The 17,347-nt window shown below is 40.3% G+C and overlaps 1 protein-coding gene across 3 annotated transcripts in view; it reads left to right on the top strand.

The window, feature by feature from the left end:
* slc8a2a (solute carrier family 8 member 2a) overlaps window positions 1–17,347 on the top strand; it is a 53,862-nt gene that overhangs the window by 12,041 nt on the left and 24,474 nt on the right. For all 3 annotated transcript variants that reach the window (XM_036580081.1, XM_036580084.1, XM_036580085.1), the window contains exons 2-3: window positions 15,444–15,773; window positions 17,138–17,275. In XM_036580081.1, the coding sequence (XP_036435974.1) occupies window positions 15,444–15,773; window positions 17,138–17,275 (468 nt within the window). The remainder of the gene's footprint in view (window positions 1–15,443; window positions 15,774–17,137; window positions 17,276–17,347) is intronic.

Below are 17,347 nucleotides of genomic sequence, written 5' to 3' on the forward strand. Positions count from 1 at the left end.
GGTCAGAAGATATTATCCTCAAATTGTTCAGCCCTATGATACTTAAAAGACGTTTTGACAATATAGGATGTCACAATATTTATTTTTTCTGACATTCAATAAGTTAAAACGGACAAAAAAAAAGGCCACGATTAAAAAACACTATCAAAATTATGAATACAGTTATTTATATTCAGAATTTCACTGTGATCCAGTAAATTCAGTTATACAGGACTACTTGCTCTCTTTGTAAGGAAACATGCAGCTGGTCAGTGTTTTTAAGTACTGATGATAGCCACGATATGATCAGAAGAGCATACTACGAGTTACTGTGACGTAATTTATTGCAATAATGAAAAATATTGTCATATTGCCCAGCTCTAGGGTGGTGATATCGAGTCTTGGTACTAGATACATTGATTTCTAAAAGAACTGCTGGAGTAGGATTAATTTTAATTAGTTTAATATTGTTTAATATTTCAAAATAAATAATAAAAATGCCTATATCTTTGCCTGAGGCTAATTTAGCAGAGCTTTTTTAGCATATAGCATGCTGCCTGTTAGCCAAATTGCAGTTGAACTGAGTGAACTTACCCCTGTTACACAATGAAATCAAGCTAACCGAGACACTAGAATGCAAGGATTACCATTAATGCAGTTGCTTACCTGGTAACTAACAGTGAGGTCTGTCAGTTGTGCCTGAGTATTGTTACTGAATATTGCTTACATGTTTTTTTATATGTTAAATACCTAATCCTGTTACCTGTATTCCGTTTCTCCTGATGGCACTGGTATGAAACGTAACCTAAAGCATTTGTGACTCTTTGTGAAAGAGTAGCTGTTTGTACACTAAGAGTTACAGGGCAGCCAACTGGCCTGTTTACCTGTTTACCCGTCCAATTATGTCATTTACAAAGTTTTGCGGGTGTCACCTTCCAATAGACTCTGCGTATAAAATATAAATGTGCGTCTGTCAGATGATTTGTGTTTGAGAATGTGTGTGTATCGGTGTGTGTGCGTGTGTGTAGCTTCATTGTCTTGCTGCGGTGCTGAATATTGTATAATGTCCGTGTTGTGGCGAAAGGCAGTTGAAGTTGAGACTGCGGCTCCTTCTAGAGTGACCGTATCGCAATGGTCAGAGAAAGTGGCAGGTGTAACGCACACCACAGGACCTGAGCTCCCTCCGTCTGACCAGCTTAATTTGTGTGTGCGTGTGTGTGTGTGTGAGTGTGCGCATCCGTTCAGCTGTATTTGTCTCAGTATCTGTCTGGTGGGTTTGTTTGTCTAGTTGGCTTTTGTTTTGTCTGGCTGTCTGTATTTTGTCTCCTTTTTGCCGACTTCTTTCTCTACTATGTGGATTTGTTCTCTTTTCTTGTTTCTGCTCACTGTTTTTCTCATATTTTCACTCTCTCTTCTCTTCTCTGTACTTTCCCAATGGCACAATGCCATCCTAATCAGCAGATACCTGCTGTAGCCTGATCCCAGAATAACTTAGGTTGTACTATTGCATGGATAGATGGTTGTACAGGTGAAGTGAGGCTATGGAGGCGATGAAAAGGCAAGTATGTTTGCATATGGGGCAAAAAAGAGGATTTTGGTTGCTCAGTGTGTTAAAACCTTCATTTAGTCAGTTAGCCAAGACATATTTGGTTTCTGAAGTTTGTTTATTTAGCTCTGCACTGGCCTGGAGCAGCAAGGCTAATGTACATTACATGGCCATAAGAATGTGGACACCCCCTATCTCCACAGACAAACTTGTCTAGAATGGGTCGTACTGAAGAGCTCAGAGGCTTTAAACACGGCACTGCCGTAGGATGCCACCTTTGCCATAAGTCAGTCCATGAAATTTCTGCGCTGCTACATCTGCCCTGGTCAACTGTAAGTGCAGTTATTGTGAATTGGAAGCATCTAGGAGCAACAACAGCTCAGTTACGAAGAGGTGGAACATGCAAACAGAACGGAGTTGCTGAGTATTGACATGTGTAGCATGTGAAAAATCGCCTATCCTTTGTTGCATCGCTCACTACACTAAGCTCCAAACTGCCTCTGGACACCACAAGAACTGCGCTTCGGGAGCTCCATGAAATGGGCTTCCATGGCTGAGCAGCTGCGCACAGATCTAAGATCATGTTCTCTGGAGTGTTGCATTATGCTTCACTATCTGGCAGTCTGATGACTCTGGGTTGGGAGAATCCTAATTAAAATGCATAGGGCCATCAGTAAAGTTTGGTTGAGGAGTGATATTGGGCTGTTTTTCAGGGTTTGGGCTCCTTAGTTCCTATGATGGATGATGTTTATGCTACAGCATACAAAGATATTTTAGACAATTATATGATTCCAACATTATGGCAGCAGTTTGGGGAAGATCCTTTCCTGTTCCAGCAGGAAACACAAAGCACAAAGCAATCTCCATAAAGACATGATTGATGAGTTTGGCATGGAGGAACTCCAGTGGCCTGCACAGAGCCCGGACCTGATGCTCAGGTAGCTCACTAGTAATGGAAGCATCACATGCCTAAATCATCACATACTTGCCTAAGAAAGTGCTGAGTTGTTAAATAGTCTCAAATACGTTTACTTATGCATTCAATACTGAGCCTACACTATTTTTTTTGCCCAATTTTACCCCTGATTTTCCCCTTGTGTCAAATTTTTAAAGTCTGAAATGATTTTCATGGTGTGGAGCTCGATCGTAAGTGACTGACAGCACGGATGATCTGGTAGTGTGAGAGGAGAAAAGAGTGAATCTTTAGCCCTCTGATCGAAATCTGTAGTGATCAAACAAGAGCCTGTCAGAGAGCTAGAAGAGAGGAGAAAAAGGCAAGGAGTCATGCATGCGCACCGCCTAAACAGCAGAGTGGAGACAGAGGAGCTGCGTGTAAAACACAGGCAGATAAGAGCTGTTGTCATGCTTATACTATTGGATTCAGAGGTCAAAACACTTTCTGTACAATTTCAAGTCAACTGCCATTGTGTGACGAACTAGATTCTCTGACAAACAAGATTTTAAAAGTTGTGTAGCGTAGGCCCAGCCCAAGTGTACGAAAGCATTCAGAGAACATGAAATTTAAGATGGCTGCTGCTACTGTTTATAGCCATGCAACATACTGTTGCCATGATTATACCATGATTGTGCCAAACCATGATGGCAGATAACAGTTAATCATACAGTGTTTATAAATAAAAGAAGGTCTATTAAAGATTGCTTAACAACTCAGTGTGGTTTGCGGTAAGAGTGATGATTTTTAATGCAGTTTGAGCAATGCTACCTGGATGCCAACTACGCTTCCATTGCTTGTTAGTTACATTAGCCTCATAGCTAAACTAAAGAAGCACATTTCAGACACCAAACCTGGTTGATCAACTACATTTGAGGCAAAAAAGAAAATTGTTTAGATGAAATTTTTCTCCACACTATTAATGTATGTATCTTACAGACCCCATTCTTCATTGCTGATTCTGCACTTCCCTCTGCACTGCAGAAGTGTTTCCCTGTTCTAACACCTGACTTGCCTCATGAAAGGCTTGATAATGAGCTGATGAGTTGAAACCGCAGTGTTAGAGCAGTGAAAACAGTTTGTGTGGAGTGCTGTAGCCGTCCAGGCCTGCAGTCTGACACCACTGATTCTGAGCCAAGCGTGTCTAGCATTAGCAAGCTCCAATTAACCAGATGCTTTAAGTAACATTAGCCCGATTTCTCAAATACAAGTCAAGGCTGAAACAGCCTCAATAGTCTAATTCTACCGTGAAATGAACTGGAACACCAAAACAGAGCACAGAATCAATCAGTAAGGGTCTTTTTAGTACCAAAACACTTCCAAATAAAACCCCATATGTTGCCTTTGTGGTAACAAAACCGTACATCTCTGAGATGTTAACTGTACTGCTGAAGGAAAATGTGTGACTTTTTTAATAAGATTTTAATGTGCAACAAGATTTGATCCCAAATAGTATTAGAGCATATTAAATCGACAATATGTGATTATGATGGACAGGTAGTAGTGAAGAATTACTGTAAGAACATGATTCTGATCTGCTCTGACAGTGTAGTAGAGCTGGAACTTACAATTAATTGATTAATCTAACTATAATTAATCATTTAAGTTCTGTCTGTGTGACTGGCGGTTTCTTCATTTAGGATGCAGTGAAACCGAAGAAGCCATATCACCCCCTACACTTCCTGTAGTGAATTGCAGTTTGTCAAAATGAGCACATGTATCATATGAACACTGGAACAATTTAATAATAGTATAATAATAATAATTTTTATTTATATAGCACTTTTCATGCCAGTGGCAGCTCAAAGTGCTTTACAGACAGGGTGATAAAGCTTAAGAGTAATACAAGAAATTGTAAGTAATAATTTAGAATCACATGAGAAATTAAATGCTATGTTAAAGAGATACTTTTCAGATGCTTCTTAAAAGTGAGTGCTGAGCTTGACTGTCTAATAAAAGATGAATGGAGCTCCACAATTTAGAAGCAGATTAACTGAACGAGCCTCTCAGTGTTTTCTGTATTTTACAGAAGGTGTTTGCAGAAGGTCAGTATCTGCACATCTAAGATCACATGCTGGAACACTCAGTGATGTAAGCAGTGCTTTAAGGTCATTTAGAGCCTTAAAAACTAGTAGCAGAACTTTATAATCTATCCTGAGCGATACAGGCAGCCAGTGCAGTTCTTTTAAAACGGTAGTGATTTGTTTTTGTTTTTGTTTGGATCTGTGCTGCCGCATTTTGTACGAGTTGTAAGGGATGTATTGTTTTCTTAGGAAGACCAGTGTGAAGATCATTACAGTGATCAACTCTGCTTCTAACAAATGCATGAACAAGTTTCTCTGCATCACTCTGAGATAGAAAAGGCTGAACTTTGGCAATATTGCTCAAGTGATAGAAAGCTTATAGAGAGTTAGGCTAATAGTAATGATAGTAATACATTACATATTACAATCAAAACAGAACTGATATATTAATTTAAGGAAATTAATAATTTTGTAAAAAGGTTGGGGCCAGATTAAGCTTAAGCCTAATCCAAATCCATGAAACCAGCCCATAAGGTTTAATGGGTTACTCAAGTGTCATTAGTTGAAATCTGTTCTCTCTGATATTAAAGATAAGGAATAATCCAATGTTCACATAATGAAGATGACCACATTTGTAGTACTGGTATGTACCTTTGTGACATCAGTTGAGCCTAAATGGAAATATTGGTTTAAGGAATCTAGCTTTTTCAAGGAAACCTGGCTACATTGAGTTTACTTCATAGTGAACCCCTTTGATTTTACAGTTGAGTGGTGGGAGCAGGGTTAGGTTTCAAGAATGTTGCACTCAGAAAGTGGGATAAGATTATATAACGTAGGGGACCCAGCGATCCACGCTCATGTTTGTGTGGTGCGTATTGTTTGTGTGATGTTAATGTGTAGATATGGCCGTGTGGTTGGTGAAGCACAGAGAACCTGTTGATGTGATTGTTTTTCCTCTTGTTTTACATTCGGCCTATTTCATTTAATAGTCTATTCAGAGGATCTTAACTTTATGTAGTAGTTATTTATTTACAACGATGGTTAAAGCTTTAGCTAGGTAAATTATGGCATTCCTTAATCCGTGTATATATTCACAATAGATTAACGTTAACATCTTTTTAGACAAACCTGAAGTTCTTATTTGTCAGCTTCTTGTTCGAATTTTCCCGTTCCACCTTAAATGGTGCAGCTTCAGGCACCAGAAAGTGACTGCTGGACCATTTAAGGTGGAACGGGAAAATTCGAACAAGAAGCTGACAAATAGGAAGCCAACTTTAGCTTCGTCCTTCTTACTGTGTTTTGGGGGGTTTGTTTTGTCTTTATGTGTATTAAGATTAGAAGTGATTCACACCTTGATGGATTTCCTGATGTGTGTGAGATTATGTTTCTACCGGAGCGCTAAACTCAGTTTTTAACATCAGGTGCAGACTAAATACTTTTCTGCTAGTCCTAATAAGCACGATCAGTCATTAAAGAAATAAAAGTAAACGAATAAAAGAGTCCATGCAGCCTAGATTAATCTATGTCTGAGGATTATAACCAAACAAATTTGGTGAAAATCGGTTGAGTAATAAAGAAGTTATGGCTGATTTAATCCTGAGACTCATCGTCTCTCAATACAAGTGAAATTGTTCACAAGCGGATCTTGACCGCTCCAACATGGTGGACATGCAAATGTCTCAGTTAGAGGACAACAGACAACGAGGCATCTAGGTATGTATACATATGATTATACTTGTTAGCTCCATTAGCCTCATAGCTCCAGGTAGAAGAACGTGTGAGGTACAGTTTGAGCGATGAGCTAAGGGAAAAGTTGTCTTTGAATTTGATTTTTTGCCAAATTGTCACTTTAAACAATCAATACAGCCTCGACTTCCAGTAAACTGTAATGGCTAATAATACAAGCCTCTACGTTTAGCTTTTAAGATCAGTGTGTGTGTGTGTGTGTGTGTGTGTGTGTGTGTGTTTCTGTCTGCCTAGAAAACAGAGCTAACTGCGGAGACCTGCCTTCACAACCACATTAAACAAATTAGCAGACAACAAGGAACACAATGACCCGCGCCATTACATGGGCTGAAAGGGAGTTAATGAATAGGCCCAGTTCCAGTCCTGGACTGTGGTCTTGTGTTATGTGTTTTCAGTACACTACCACCCTTAATTCAACCCGGTAATAAATTATTGAGGCATCTATTAGTTCAATCAGGTGTTTTAGTATAGGGGAAAGTCTAAACAGCAAACTGTTGCATCAGTTATAGTTATGATACATGCTAGAAGTTAGGGATGGTCAATAGGTGATGTCATTATAATAAAATATTACATCACTACATGCTTTTCTGGGTATATGATGGGTGAAACTGAACAGGCAGATTTAGATCAATTAAACAGAGAGAATAAAGAACAAACAACCACTGTGTAGTTACTGCATCAACTGCATGGTATCAAAGTAGCTGGTTGGATGTCAGAGAGGTGGAGTCAAGCTAGTGTCTCAGGCTAGAGTTGCACTTGACTTACATGTTGACTGACTCGCAACTCGCCTCAGACTCAAGACTTACGACTTAATTTCGTAAATTTTTAGCCTCACAAAAAAACAGAAACAAAGCTAATTAAAGTCAGACTGTCTATCTTAATGTGGTAAATAAATAAAGCCTTTAGTTTCCAAGATTACCTGTCACTTTTGCATGGTTTTTACTGCCACAGCTCGCAGCGGCATCAGGTTCAACACAGCTTCACATAATGAGCTATTTATTATACATCAACCAGACACTTCATTATGACCACCTCCTTGTTTCTACGCTCATTGTCCATTTTACCAGTTCCACTTACTATATAGGTGCACTTTGTAGTTCTACAGTTACAGACTGTAGTCCATCTGTTTCTCTGCATACTTTGTTAGCCCCCTTTCACCCTGTTCTTCAGTGGTCAGGACCCCCATGGACCTGGTGGTGGTGGTGTGTTAGTGCGTATTGCACTGGTATGAGCGGATCAGACACAGCACTGTGTCCACTCACTGTCCATTCTATTAGACACTCCTACCTTGTCAGTCCACCTTGTAGATGGAAAGGTCAGGGACAATAGCTCACCTGTTGTTGCAAAATTTGTTTTGGTAATCGTTTAGTCCTTCATCAGTGGTCACGGGACGCTGGATGTTTTTCATTGGTGGACTTTTCTCAGTCCAGCAGAGACATTTAGGTGTCACTATTGAGAATTCTCACAATATTTTGAGCAATATTCAAACGAAGAAAAATGATGACTGTTGTTGCAAAACCTAGTAGTGACACTAGAGCTGAGAGGCAGGAGGAGTCCTGGGTCAGTGTTTATCAGCACTGATCTGTGTTTTTTTAGCCCAAATAATACAAATAAGCTTAATACTTTACTGAAAAAGAACAAAAAGGAAGGCATTGAAAATACTTTGTATTAAAAAAAAAATCATGGTAAAAAAGCACAGAAATATGAGTCTTACTTCATATACACTTTTACTTAGTATGCACACAGTTTGTAATAGTAAACATTGGATTTTATTTCATTTGCATGCAATTTATAATGATAAACAAACATGCATTCACAAAAACTCTGCTGGTGTGGGTTTCCTCTCTTTCAGTGGTGCCTGAAGAAATGCTAATAGCTCCCCCTTGTGGAGAACATTCAGAGTGCTTATAGGCCAACTCAGTGATTACTTTTTTTAAAGAAAGTAACAAATATTAATGGAGTACGACAACTGCAGTCAATTATTAATCTGCATGTAATAGTATTTCATTATTTTGTGCCATGCTTGTGCAGCATTAGCCAGGTACCTGTACGGAGGAAGAGACAAAGAGAGAGTGCAGGTGAGATTATAGAGCAGTGATACTGATAGCAGATCTCTGTGAGCGCATGCGCACCAGAGTGATGGCTGCTCACCGGAGACAGCCAGGACACGGAGTGCTTGGGCTCAGTTACAGCAGACACGTCTGTCTGTCTGTGTGTTCAGTCTACAGACGCATTCAAAATATCCCTGAATAAGAATCAAGATGATGCCCTAACTAGACCACATTACACTTATCCATGCTTTGCACACAAATACACTCTTTTGTAGCATCTGTTGCTTGTTTGAATAAGCTTTTCAGAACGATCATCGTAATGAGACATCGTAGCACACAATGTAGTATATAATAACGTAATAAAAAAGCCTTAAGGTGATATAATAGTCTGGGGGAGTTTAAGGGGCAGATTTTCTAAAACGGGCGTTAATTGCTGACAGACTTGTGACGCTTTGCGCCGGTGAAGGCGGCTAATTTTGTGGCTTATCTACCAAAAACGCCCATGCAAATAAACACAGGCACACTTTCATAATTTACATATGAACAGCGCAATATAACTGAGTGTTTAACTCACATGCTTTTTCTATGGAAGCCTGATTCTGCCACATCGAACAAAATAGCTGTGTCTCAAACGGCACTAAGAAGCACACCGTGCATTAGAAATGCATTCATTAGTGTAGCATGGAAAGTGTAGAAGTGTGTGATTTGGGATGCAGCCAAAAGGTCTTTTATCATCTGATTCTGGTTCAAATTGTAAGTATTAGACTGAAATAATGTCTTTTCTCTCTCAAATTTTGATTTAGTAGGTCAACTAAAAAACAAGTTATTAGTTTCTACAAACATGCATGATTATTTTGACATGATACATCATTATTGTGCGAAAATAAGATATCATGACTGTCTGTTTTCAGCTGAGCTGAACTTCAGATGTTCAGGTCCCTGTTTAAATTTACTGAGAGCTTCCTGCTCAGTTGGGAACAGTATGACTTGTGTATACTTGTGTATAACTTGTGGTGAGCGAGTGCTCTTAGTTCTGTGCAGTGCATCAAACCATGAAGCCACAATGTGAATGAAGTAATAAGTAGCTTTAGTAATGCAAAAATTCAGAGCAAAAAGTTTGGGAAAGAAAACCATCAAATCATTACTTAGACAAAATCTGCTCTTCAGAGACTTTGATGAGTGTAAAATAAAAACTAGTTATGGAAAATACAGTTTAAAACACTGTTTTACTAAAATGATTTGGTTGTTTATTTCTTTTAAAGAGTAGTAATATGGTGAACGTTCATTTTTTCCAGTTACATTTGAAAATAAACTCTCCTTTTTCTGTCTCTCAGCAATATTGGCAGCCAAGTTAGTGCCAAAATTGCAAAATAAGATTTTCCAAAAAAGATTTTTGCCAATCAGATTAAGACTGAGATGTTTATATGCTAGAGAATGTGTGTGTGTGTGTGTGTGTGTGTGTGTGTGTGTGTGTGTGTGTGTGTGTGTTTATATGCTCACTCTACTCAACAATCTAATAGAAATCTGTTTACATTCACACTATGAGTAATCCGATCCAAAATTACACACATACATAGAGTACCGCTTAGTGTAGACATTACCATGACAACGAGCATCATGTGAGTCCAGTCAGAGTGAGATGAGTGGCAGTGAGCAGCGCTTGTGTTTTTAATGACTTTAAAATGATGTCAGACTCAGGAAAACGTCCTTCACATGTCCTTATTAAAGAAGGCTGAGAGGAAGACGTCGTGATCTGAGACACATAAGCTGGACGTCCGTCCCACCGCCGTCTTTTAAAGATCAGAGCATAAACTTCGTCTCCTTTGCAGACCAGTTTCTGCTCCGCCATGTTGAATATTATAAACTTTCACTATGACGCGACGCACATGATCAGAACGAACTTAAACTTTCTGATAGGGAATGTAATCAGATACAGGCGTTTATATGGTTATTATTCTTCTATTTAACAGATTATTTACAGGATTACCCACCTCGTTCAACCGGATAGAAATTGTATTCCAAATGGCCTCAATCGGACTAGACTATTCCAACTGAGGTGTTTACATGGACGTGTTCTATTCTGATTGAGATATTAGTTGGATTATTAACACAATATTAGGCTGCATGTAAACGTGGCTAGTGTTGATAAAAGGGAGAAAGACATTTATTATAATAATCTCCTCTGAGTATTTTGCACTTTGAGAGGGAAACTTCTACAAGTGCTAGAACTGCATATGCAATGAGGCTAAACAGCAGCTCTGACAGCCAGCTTTAATGCAAAAACAGGGTATATATCACTCATACCTGTGTACTCACTCTTTCTCTTGTGCGCACACTCTCCTCATGTAACCCTCCCACTTTCTCTCTCTCTTGGGTGTGTGTGTGTGTGTGTGTGTGTGTGTGTGTGTGTAATATTAACCGGTAAAAGGTGTTAACTCCCCCTAAGTTGTCAGGGCCTGGTGTGTAAACCAATCTGACCAATCACTTATCGCCAACACTGACGGACAGAGACACCATCACTGCGGTAACCTGAGACACTCACACTCGCGCACACATATCTGATACTCCCCTAAAGCTGTGCATTCACACTGAACAGACAGACCCCCTAATGCACACCTGCTGCTTTTTGCCGACACACTGTCTGGTACTCGTGATAAACCCTCCAAAAGCACTTCCATCATAACCGTATTAAAACATACAGCTCAGAAAAGCTGTTTTCTGTTATTGTTATGCGTCTAAACCAGGGGTGTCCAGCGCTGATCCTGGAGGTCCTAACCTCAATCTCACACCCTGATCCAAATCATGAAGGTTTTTAGGAGCATCTGAACATTAGAGTGATGTGTGCTGCACTCTTGTGGTAGATCTCCAGGCCCAGGATTGGCCCTACTCTAAAGCAATGGTTCTCAAAGTGGTCCGCCAGACCCCCCAGACAGTCCCACCATGTTTTGGTTCCAATCTAAGAATTCAATTCAACTCAAGATTGATTTATGTGATAGTTTTTGTGTTGGGTGTTGTCACAAAGCAGCTTTACAGAAATCCAGGTCTGAGCCCCAAATAAGCGTCTCCAAGGGTAACAACGGCAGGAAAACTGCCATTAGAGAGGTAAGAGGAGGAAACCTTGAGAGGAACCAAGACTCAAAAGGGGAACACATTCAAATAAACAGTAATTGTGCATCAAAATGTGCAGAAGTGTGTTCTCTGTAGAAGACGTGTTCACTTATTTTCACTTAGAAAATCAATAAAACAAGTTACTTGGCTAGGAGTGCCAAAACTTTTGCATAGAACTGTATGTGGTGGGACAAAAGCCAAAGATAAAGCAATATAAAAATAAAGAAGATGTTTCAAATCAAGAGGTTTCAAATCAAGTTTTTAACAGTGTATTTTGTAACATTATGCTAGTCCAGCAGTGGCAACATGCGACTCTTTTGGTGCCCTGTTGTGGCTCCACAGCAGAATTAGATTTGTAGGTAATAATAAAATAATTCTCTTTTGCAGTAAAATAAAGCTCTGCTGATCGTTCAACACAGTTTTAACAATAAATGGTCTTAAACGCTGGAGTTAATGTAGAACTGCTAATTCACCTTTATCTTATCTAGCCGGTAGCTAACGAAACAGCAAAGAGAAAGATTTAAGATGAACATCGATAATTTGGAGACGAACAGACTTATTTGCAATTATACTCACTCCAGCTTTTTTCCTGATACATTTAATCTACAATGAGAAACTGACGAAACACTAAAAAGTCGTGAAGCTGAAGTCGCTTCTCATTCGCCAGCTTCTTGTTCTAATTGTTCCGTTCCACCTTAAATGGTGCACCAATTACCTTAACATGGAACGGGAAAATTCAAACAAGAAGCTGGCGAATAAGAAGCGACTTCCATCCATCATCTAAACCGCTTATCCTTCTGGGTCGCGGTGGGGTGCTGGAGCCTATCCCAGCTGTCATTGGGCGGAAGGCAGGATACACCCTGGACAGGTCGCCAGTCCATCGCAGGGCAGACAGACAGACATACACATTCACACACACACTCACACCTAGGGGCAATTTCAGCATGTCCAATTGGCCTGACGGCATGTCTTTGGACTGTGGGAGGAAACCCACGCAGACACGGGGAGAACAGGCAAACTCCACACAGAAACGACCCTGGTCACCCGGCCGGGAATCGAACCCAGGCCATTCTTGCTGTGAGGCGACAGCGCTACCCACTGAACAATGAGAGACATTTTACAAGAAACTATAACACTTTTGGACAAGTTTCCTGTCTGAGATGTGAGAAAAGTGGCTATAGTTGAGCTAAAGCTTAAAGCAGAGCAAAGTAAGTCTGGATATTCATTTATATTAAATTTGTTAGCCTATACTAGAACATCAACACATACTGAGACATATTTACAGCCAAGATGGTAAAATGGACATAAAATGTTGTGACTTCCAAGGTGGTTTAAATTCTTTTGAACGGACAAAATGGCTCTTCTTAACATTTGGGTTGCCGGGCCCTGGACTAGACCTACACTTTGCTTACCTACACAAATGTGAACTGTCTGAAGGTCCCTGAGGACCACCACTTTAAAACAATGCTGTATATATGTGTGAGAGAGTGTGTGAGAATGATATGAGTGTGTTTATGAGTCAAGTAATGCTGTGTGTGTATGTGTGTGGGTGGGGCGGGGGGGGCGTAAGTGACAGGAAATTTGATTCAGTTCACTGAGCCAATTCTATTGAACTGTTTGTTTCAACATGCCCCACAATTCAGTGATTCAAAGATTCAGTGGTTCATTGATTCATGAGCCATGTGAACTTGATTCTTATCTTCTTTGTGGATACAGAGGTTGTTCTTAACAGAGGAGTTGAAGAATGCTTTGTGTGTGTTTCTGTGTGTGTGTGTGTGTGTGTTGAGTTATTTTTGCAGGTGGTTTAGTGTTACAGTGCAGGTAACCATAGCAGAGCTTGGAAAGTGAAATATGAGCCACAGTGTTCAACTCACGACTCACGATCCCTCTGTCAATCTCTACCACACACACACACACACACACACACACACACACACACACACACACACACACACAGACAATACCTTCAAGCTTCAGTGCAAAGTGGGGGAGCTAATATTAGATCAGAGCGAGAGACAAAATACAGTTTTTAAATAAATAATTTCATTGACTGAGAAGAAAACACATCCAAAACCAACTGGCCTGGTGTGAAAAAGTAATTGCCCCCTTATTTACTCAATTGACAAATTTCAGTTGATAACAGGGATCGATTAAACTAGAAAGACCCAGTCTTGATCATTGCCAGCCCTGTTAAATGTAAACATCACGTAAATAAAACCTTTCCAATGACGTAAAGTGGATCTAAAACGTCTCAACAAGCAGCACACCATGCTGTAATCATCAGAAATTCCGGAAGAGATGAGAGATTGAAATATATCAGTCTGAAAAGAGTTACAAAGCCAATTTTAATGCACTGGGACTCCACACAGTTAGAGCCATTGTCTTCAAACGGAGAAAACATGGAACACTGGTGAATCTTCCCATAAGTGACCGGCCCACTGAAATTCCTCCTAGAGCTCAACAACAACTCATCCAGAAAGCCACTAAAGAACCCGGGTGAACATCTAAGGAACTGCAGGAACTAAGGAACTGTTCTGTAAAGAAGAGCTGGCCAGTATTCCTCCACAGCGATGTGAAAGACTGATCTCCGGCTATAGGAAGCGCTTGGTTCCAGTTGTTGTTGTTAAAGTTTGTGATAAAGTACTTTTTCACTGTGATGTAGGTGTTGCAAAACTTTATTTCAATAAAAGAAATGATTATTTGAAAATTGTGTTTTGTGTTTCCTTGTCTTGTATTTAGTACGAGGATCTGAAACCATTTAACATGACAAATGTGCAAAAATAGTTTTTCACAACACTGTAGAGAGAGAGAGAGAGAGAGAGAGAGAGAGAGAGAGAGAGAAATAGAGAGAGAGAAATAATAGAGGGATAAAAGAGAGACAGACATAGAGAGAGAAAAGGAACAAAAGAAACAGAGCGAGGGAAACAAGCGAGAGAGACAGAGAGAGAGAAAAGAGAGATAGGAGAGAGACAGAGAGAGAAAAGAGATATAAGCAGAGAGAGAGAGAAAAAAAGTGAGAAAGAAATGAGAGAGAGATAGACATGGAGAGGGAAAAGAGAGAAGGAGAGATAGAGAGAGAGAGAGAAAAGAGGGAGTGAGAGAAATGAGAGCAATAGACCTGGAAAGAGAGACAGACAGAGAGAGAGAGACAATCAGGAGACAGACAGACATGAATGGAGAGACACAGAGAAAAAAAGACTGAGAGAGAAATGAGAGTGAGAGATATGGAGAGAGAAAAGTAAGAGACATGGAGAGAGAACAGAGAGAGATAGACACGGAGAGAGGGAAAGGGGAGAGAGAGAGAGACAGAAACTACAGACAGACATGGAGAGAGAAAAGAGAGAGACAAAGAGAGAAAAGAGACAGCGAGAGAGAAATGAGAGTGAGATAGATATGGAGAGAGACATAGAGAGAGAGAAAAGTGAGAGAGAGAGAGAGAGAGAAACGAGAGAGAGAGAGAATGTTTAATACACGGTTCTGTGTAGCACCAAAAAGGGTTCTGGTATTGTTACTATGTCAAGCTTGTAACAATCAAAAGAACCCTTTTTGGTGCTATATAGAACTGTGGCATGTGTCCGTCCCCTGGGCCCCGATGATGGCCGCGAGAGCCGGCAGGAAGGTGGGCCCCGAACTCTGAGTGTGCCCCAATAACCATTTTCAAAAAGGTTCCATATAGAGCCAAATACAGTACATGCTCCATTAATCTGATGAACCATTTCATCATGCAAAGAACCAATATAATCAATATTGAACCCTTGAAGAACCATCTTTTTTGAGTGTGTAGAAGGCAGCTAAGCTGAATGTAAATGTGACTCATGATTGTAACTGTGCATTTACATATTTACACTACAAATAAAATGGAAACATTCTGTTTTCTTGTCGATACAGAAAATAAATCGAATGATCGAAGCTGAATGTACTTCATCACGTGACTCTGTGATCGTTTAACTGTGTAATTAGATAAAAAAGTACAGCAGAACAACAGAAATGACTTCTAAACACTTCTTAACTATTGTTATCTCTCTCTCTTTGTCTAGGAGGAGACTTTCTCTCTCTTTCTCTCTCTCTTCCTCTCTCTCTCCTCTCTCTCTCTCTCTGTGGTCATGGCCCTTCCTCCGCTCGCCCCTGTCCTCCTCGTTCTCCTGCTCTGTGTGCGGGTAAGCGTGTGTGGTAAGAACAGCAGCTGTGGAGAGAAGGTGGAGTGTAGTCCCGGGATTCTGCTTCCTGTCTGGTGGCCCCAAAACCCCCCGCTGGGCGAGCAGGTCGCCAGGGCCATCATCTACTTCCTGTCTCTGCTCTACCTCTTCCTGGGCGTCTCCATCATCGCTGACCGCTTCATGGCTGCCATCGAGGTCATCACCTCACAGGTAGCGGAGTGAAGTTAGACCTTCAGCCACCAGGCTTTCTGTCTGTCTACAGTCATGTCGCTGCTGTCGGAACAAAACCTCTCATCTCCATTTTTGTCATTTTTCAGTTTTTGACATAATTTGAAAATACCCATTGTCTTTTACATTGTGTATAAATTTCATGATGAATGGACCAAAAGAAATGACCCAAAATTGCTTGGAAATAAGTCTGGTTTGACTAAAAGTAGAATATGTTTTTTCCTTTTTCTGTAAAGTTATGATGTTGGAGATACAAGGTTTTGTTCCAACACAGCGATATGCAAAAGCTTTAAATCAAAAATGTTTATTTTTTATTTTTTATTTTTTATTGTTTAAGTTAAAATAAGTTAACAGACCCTATACAGAGAACAGACAGATGATTTTTTTCTGCAAATTTTAGCGCAAAACTTCTATTCATTTTAAAAGTTTAAAATCAGTTTCGAAATATAAAGTGTGCCGTAACTTTTTGCACAGGCCATATTTTATGCTTTTTTCCCCCAAATAAACAGTAATTGTGCATTAAAATGTGCAGAAGTGTGTGCACTGTAGAGGAAGTCCTGTAGAGGACTTTTTTTCACTAAGAAAATCAACAAAAAACGAAAAAAATTAAATAATTCTAAATTTGTTTTAAAAAGCAGCATCAAAAGAGAATCGTTTTATGGAATACATGCTCTTTAACCTTAGCATCTCATATGCCTCCTTGTTTTGTTTTTTTTTGTTTTGTTTTGTTTTCTTCATTTTTTCCCCAATTTCGTCGACAATTTAGTTGTGTCCATTTCCAGTTAGCTAGGTCTCCCCCGAATCACCCAATCACATGATACTACCAGTGCTAGCATGCGCGTCCAAGTCATGTGAAGCGCCATGTTTTCAAACTGCCGCTAACACATTGTCATTGGACAACTCATGCTTGCATGCTTGGAAAAGTATGTTAACTGCTAATTCTGTTACATCAGCTAACAGACACCTGCACTGGCTAACATTGCGCTGAGTGATGTGAGGCGAGGCCGTCCCACCGACCCAGAGAGAGTAACAATTGTGCTCAGTTGGACTTACGGATGGCTGTGGCAGCACCAGCAATCAAACTAGCAATCGCTCAATGATAGGGCCTACACTTAGATCAGGTAGCACACCTGATCCAGGTAATGAAGATCTTGAGGGGGGATCTGAATATTAGAGCCAGGTGTGTTGGATCTGAACTCTGCAGGGCGGTAGATCTCCAGCCCCAGGATTGGGCTCCCCTGACTTAGACAGTTGCGTCACTCGCACTTGTAACATTCATTTAAAGCTCTTTATTACCAACAGGGATTTTCGAAGTTTCTTCTTATACCTCTGTTTGTGTGTTGTAGGAAAGACAGGTGACCATTACGGGTGTGAACGGAGAGAAGACGGTGATGACGGTGCGGATTTGGAACGAAACCGTCTCCAATCTCACGCTGATGGCCCTCGGCTCCTCGGCCCCCGAGATACTGCTGTCGGTCATAGAGGTACAAACACATACGCACTTTATGCCCTCGAGGTCATCTGCACCTGAGATACTGTCAGTCACACATGCACAC

Source organism: Colossoma macropomum, unplaced genomic scaffold (assembly GCF_904425465.1).
Source record: "Colossoma macropomum unplaced genomic scaffold, Colossoma_macropomum, whole genome shotgun sequence".
Classification (NCBI taxonomy): domain Eukaryota; kingdom Metazoa; phylum Chordata; class Actinopteri; order Characiformes; family Serrasalmidae; genus Colossoma; species Colossoma macropomum.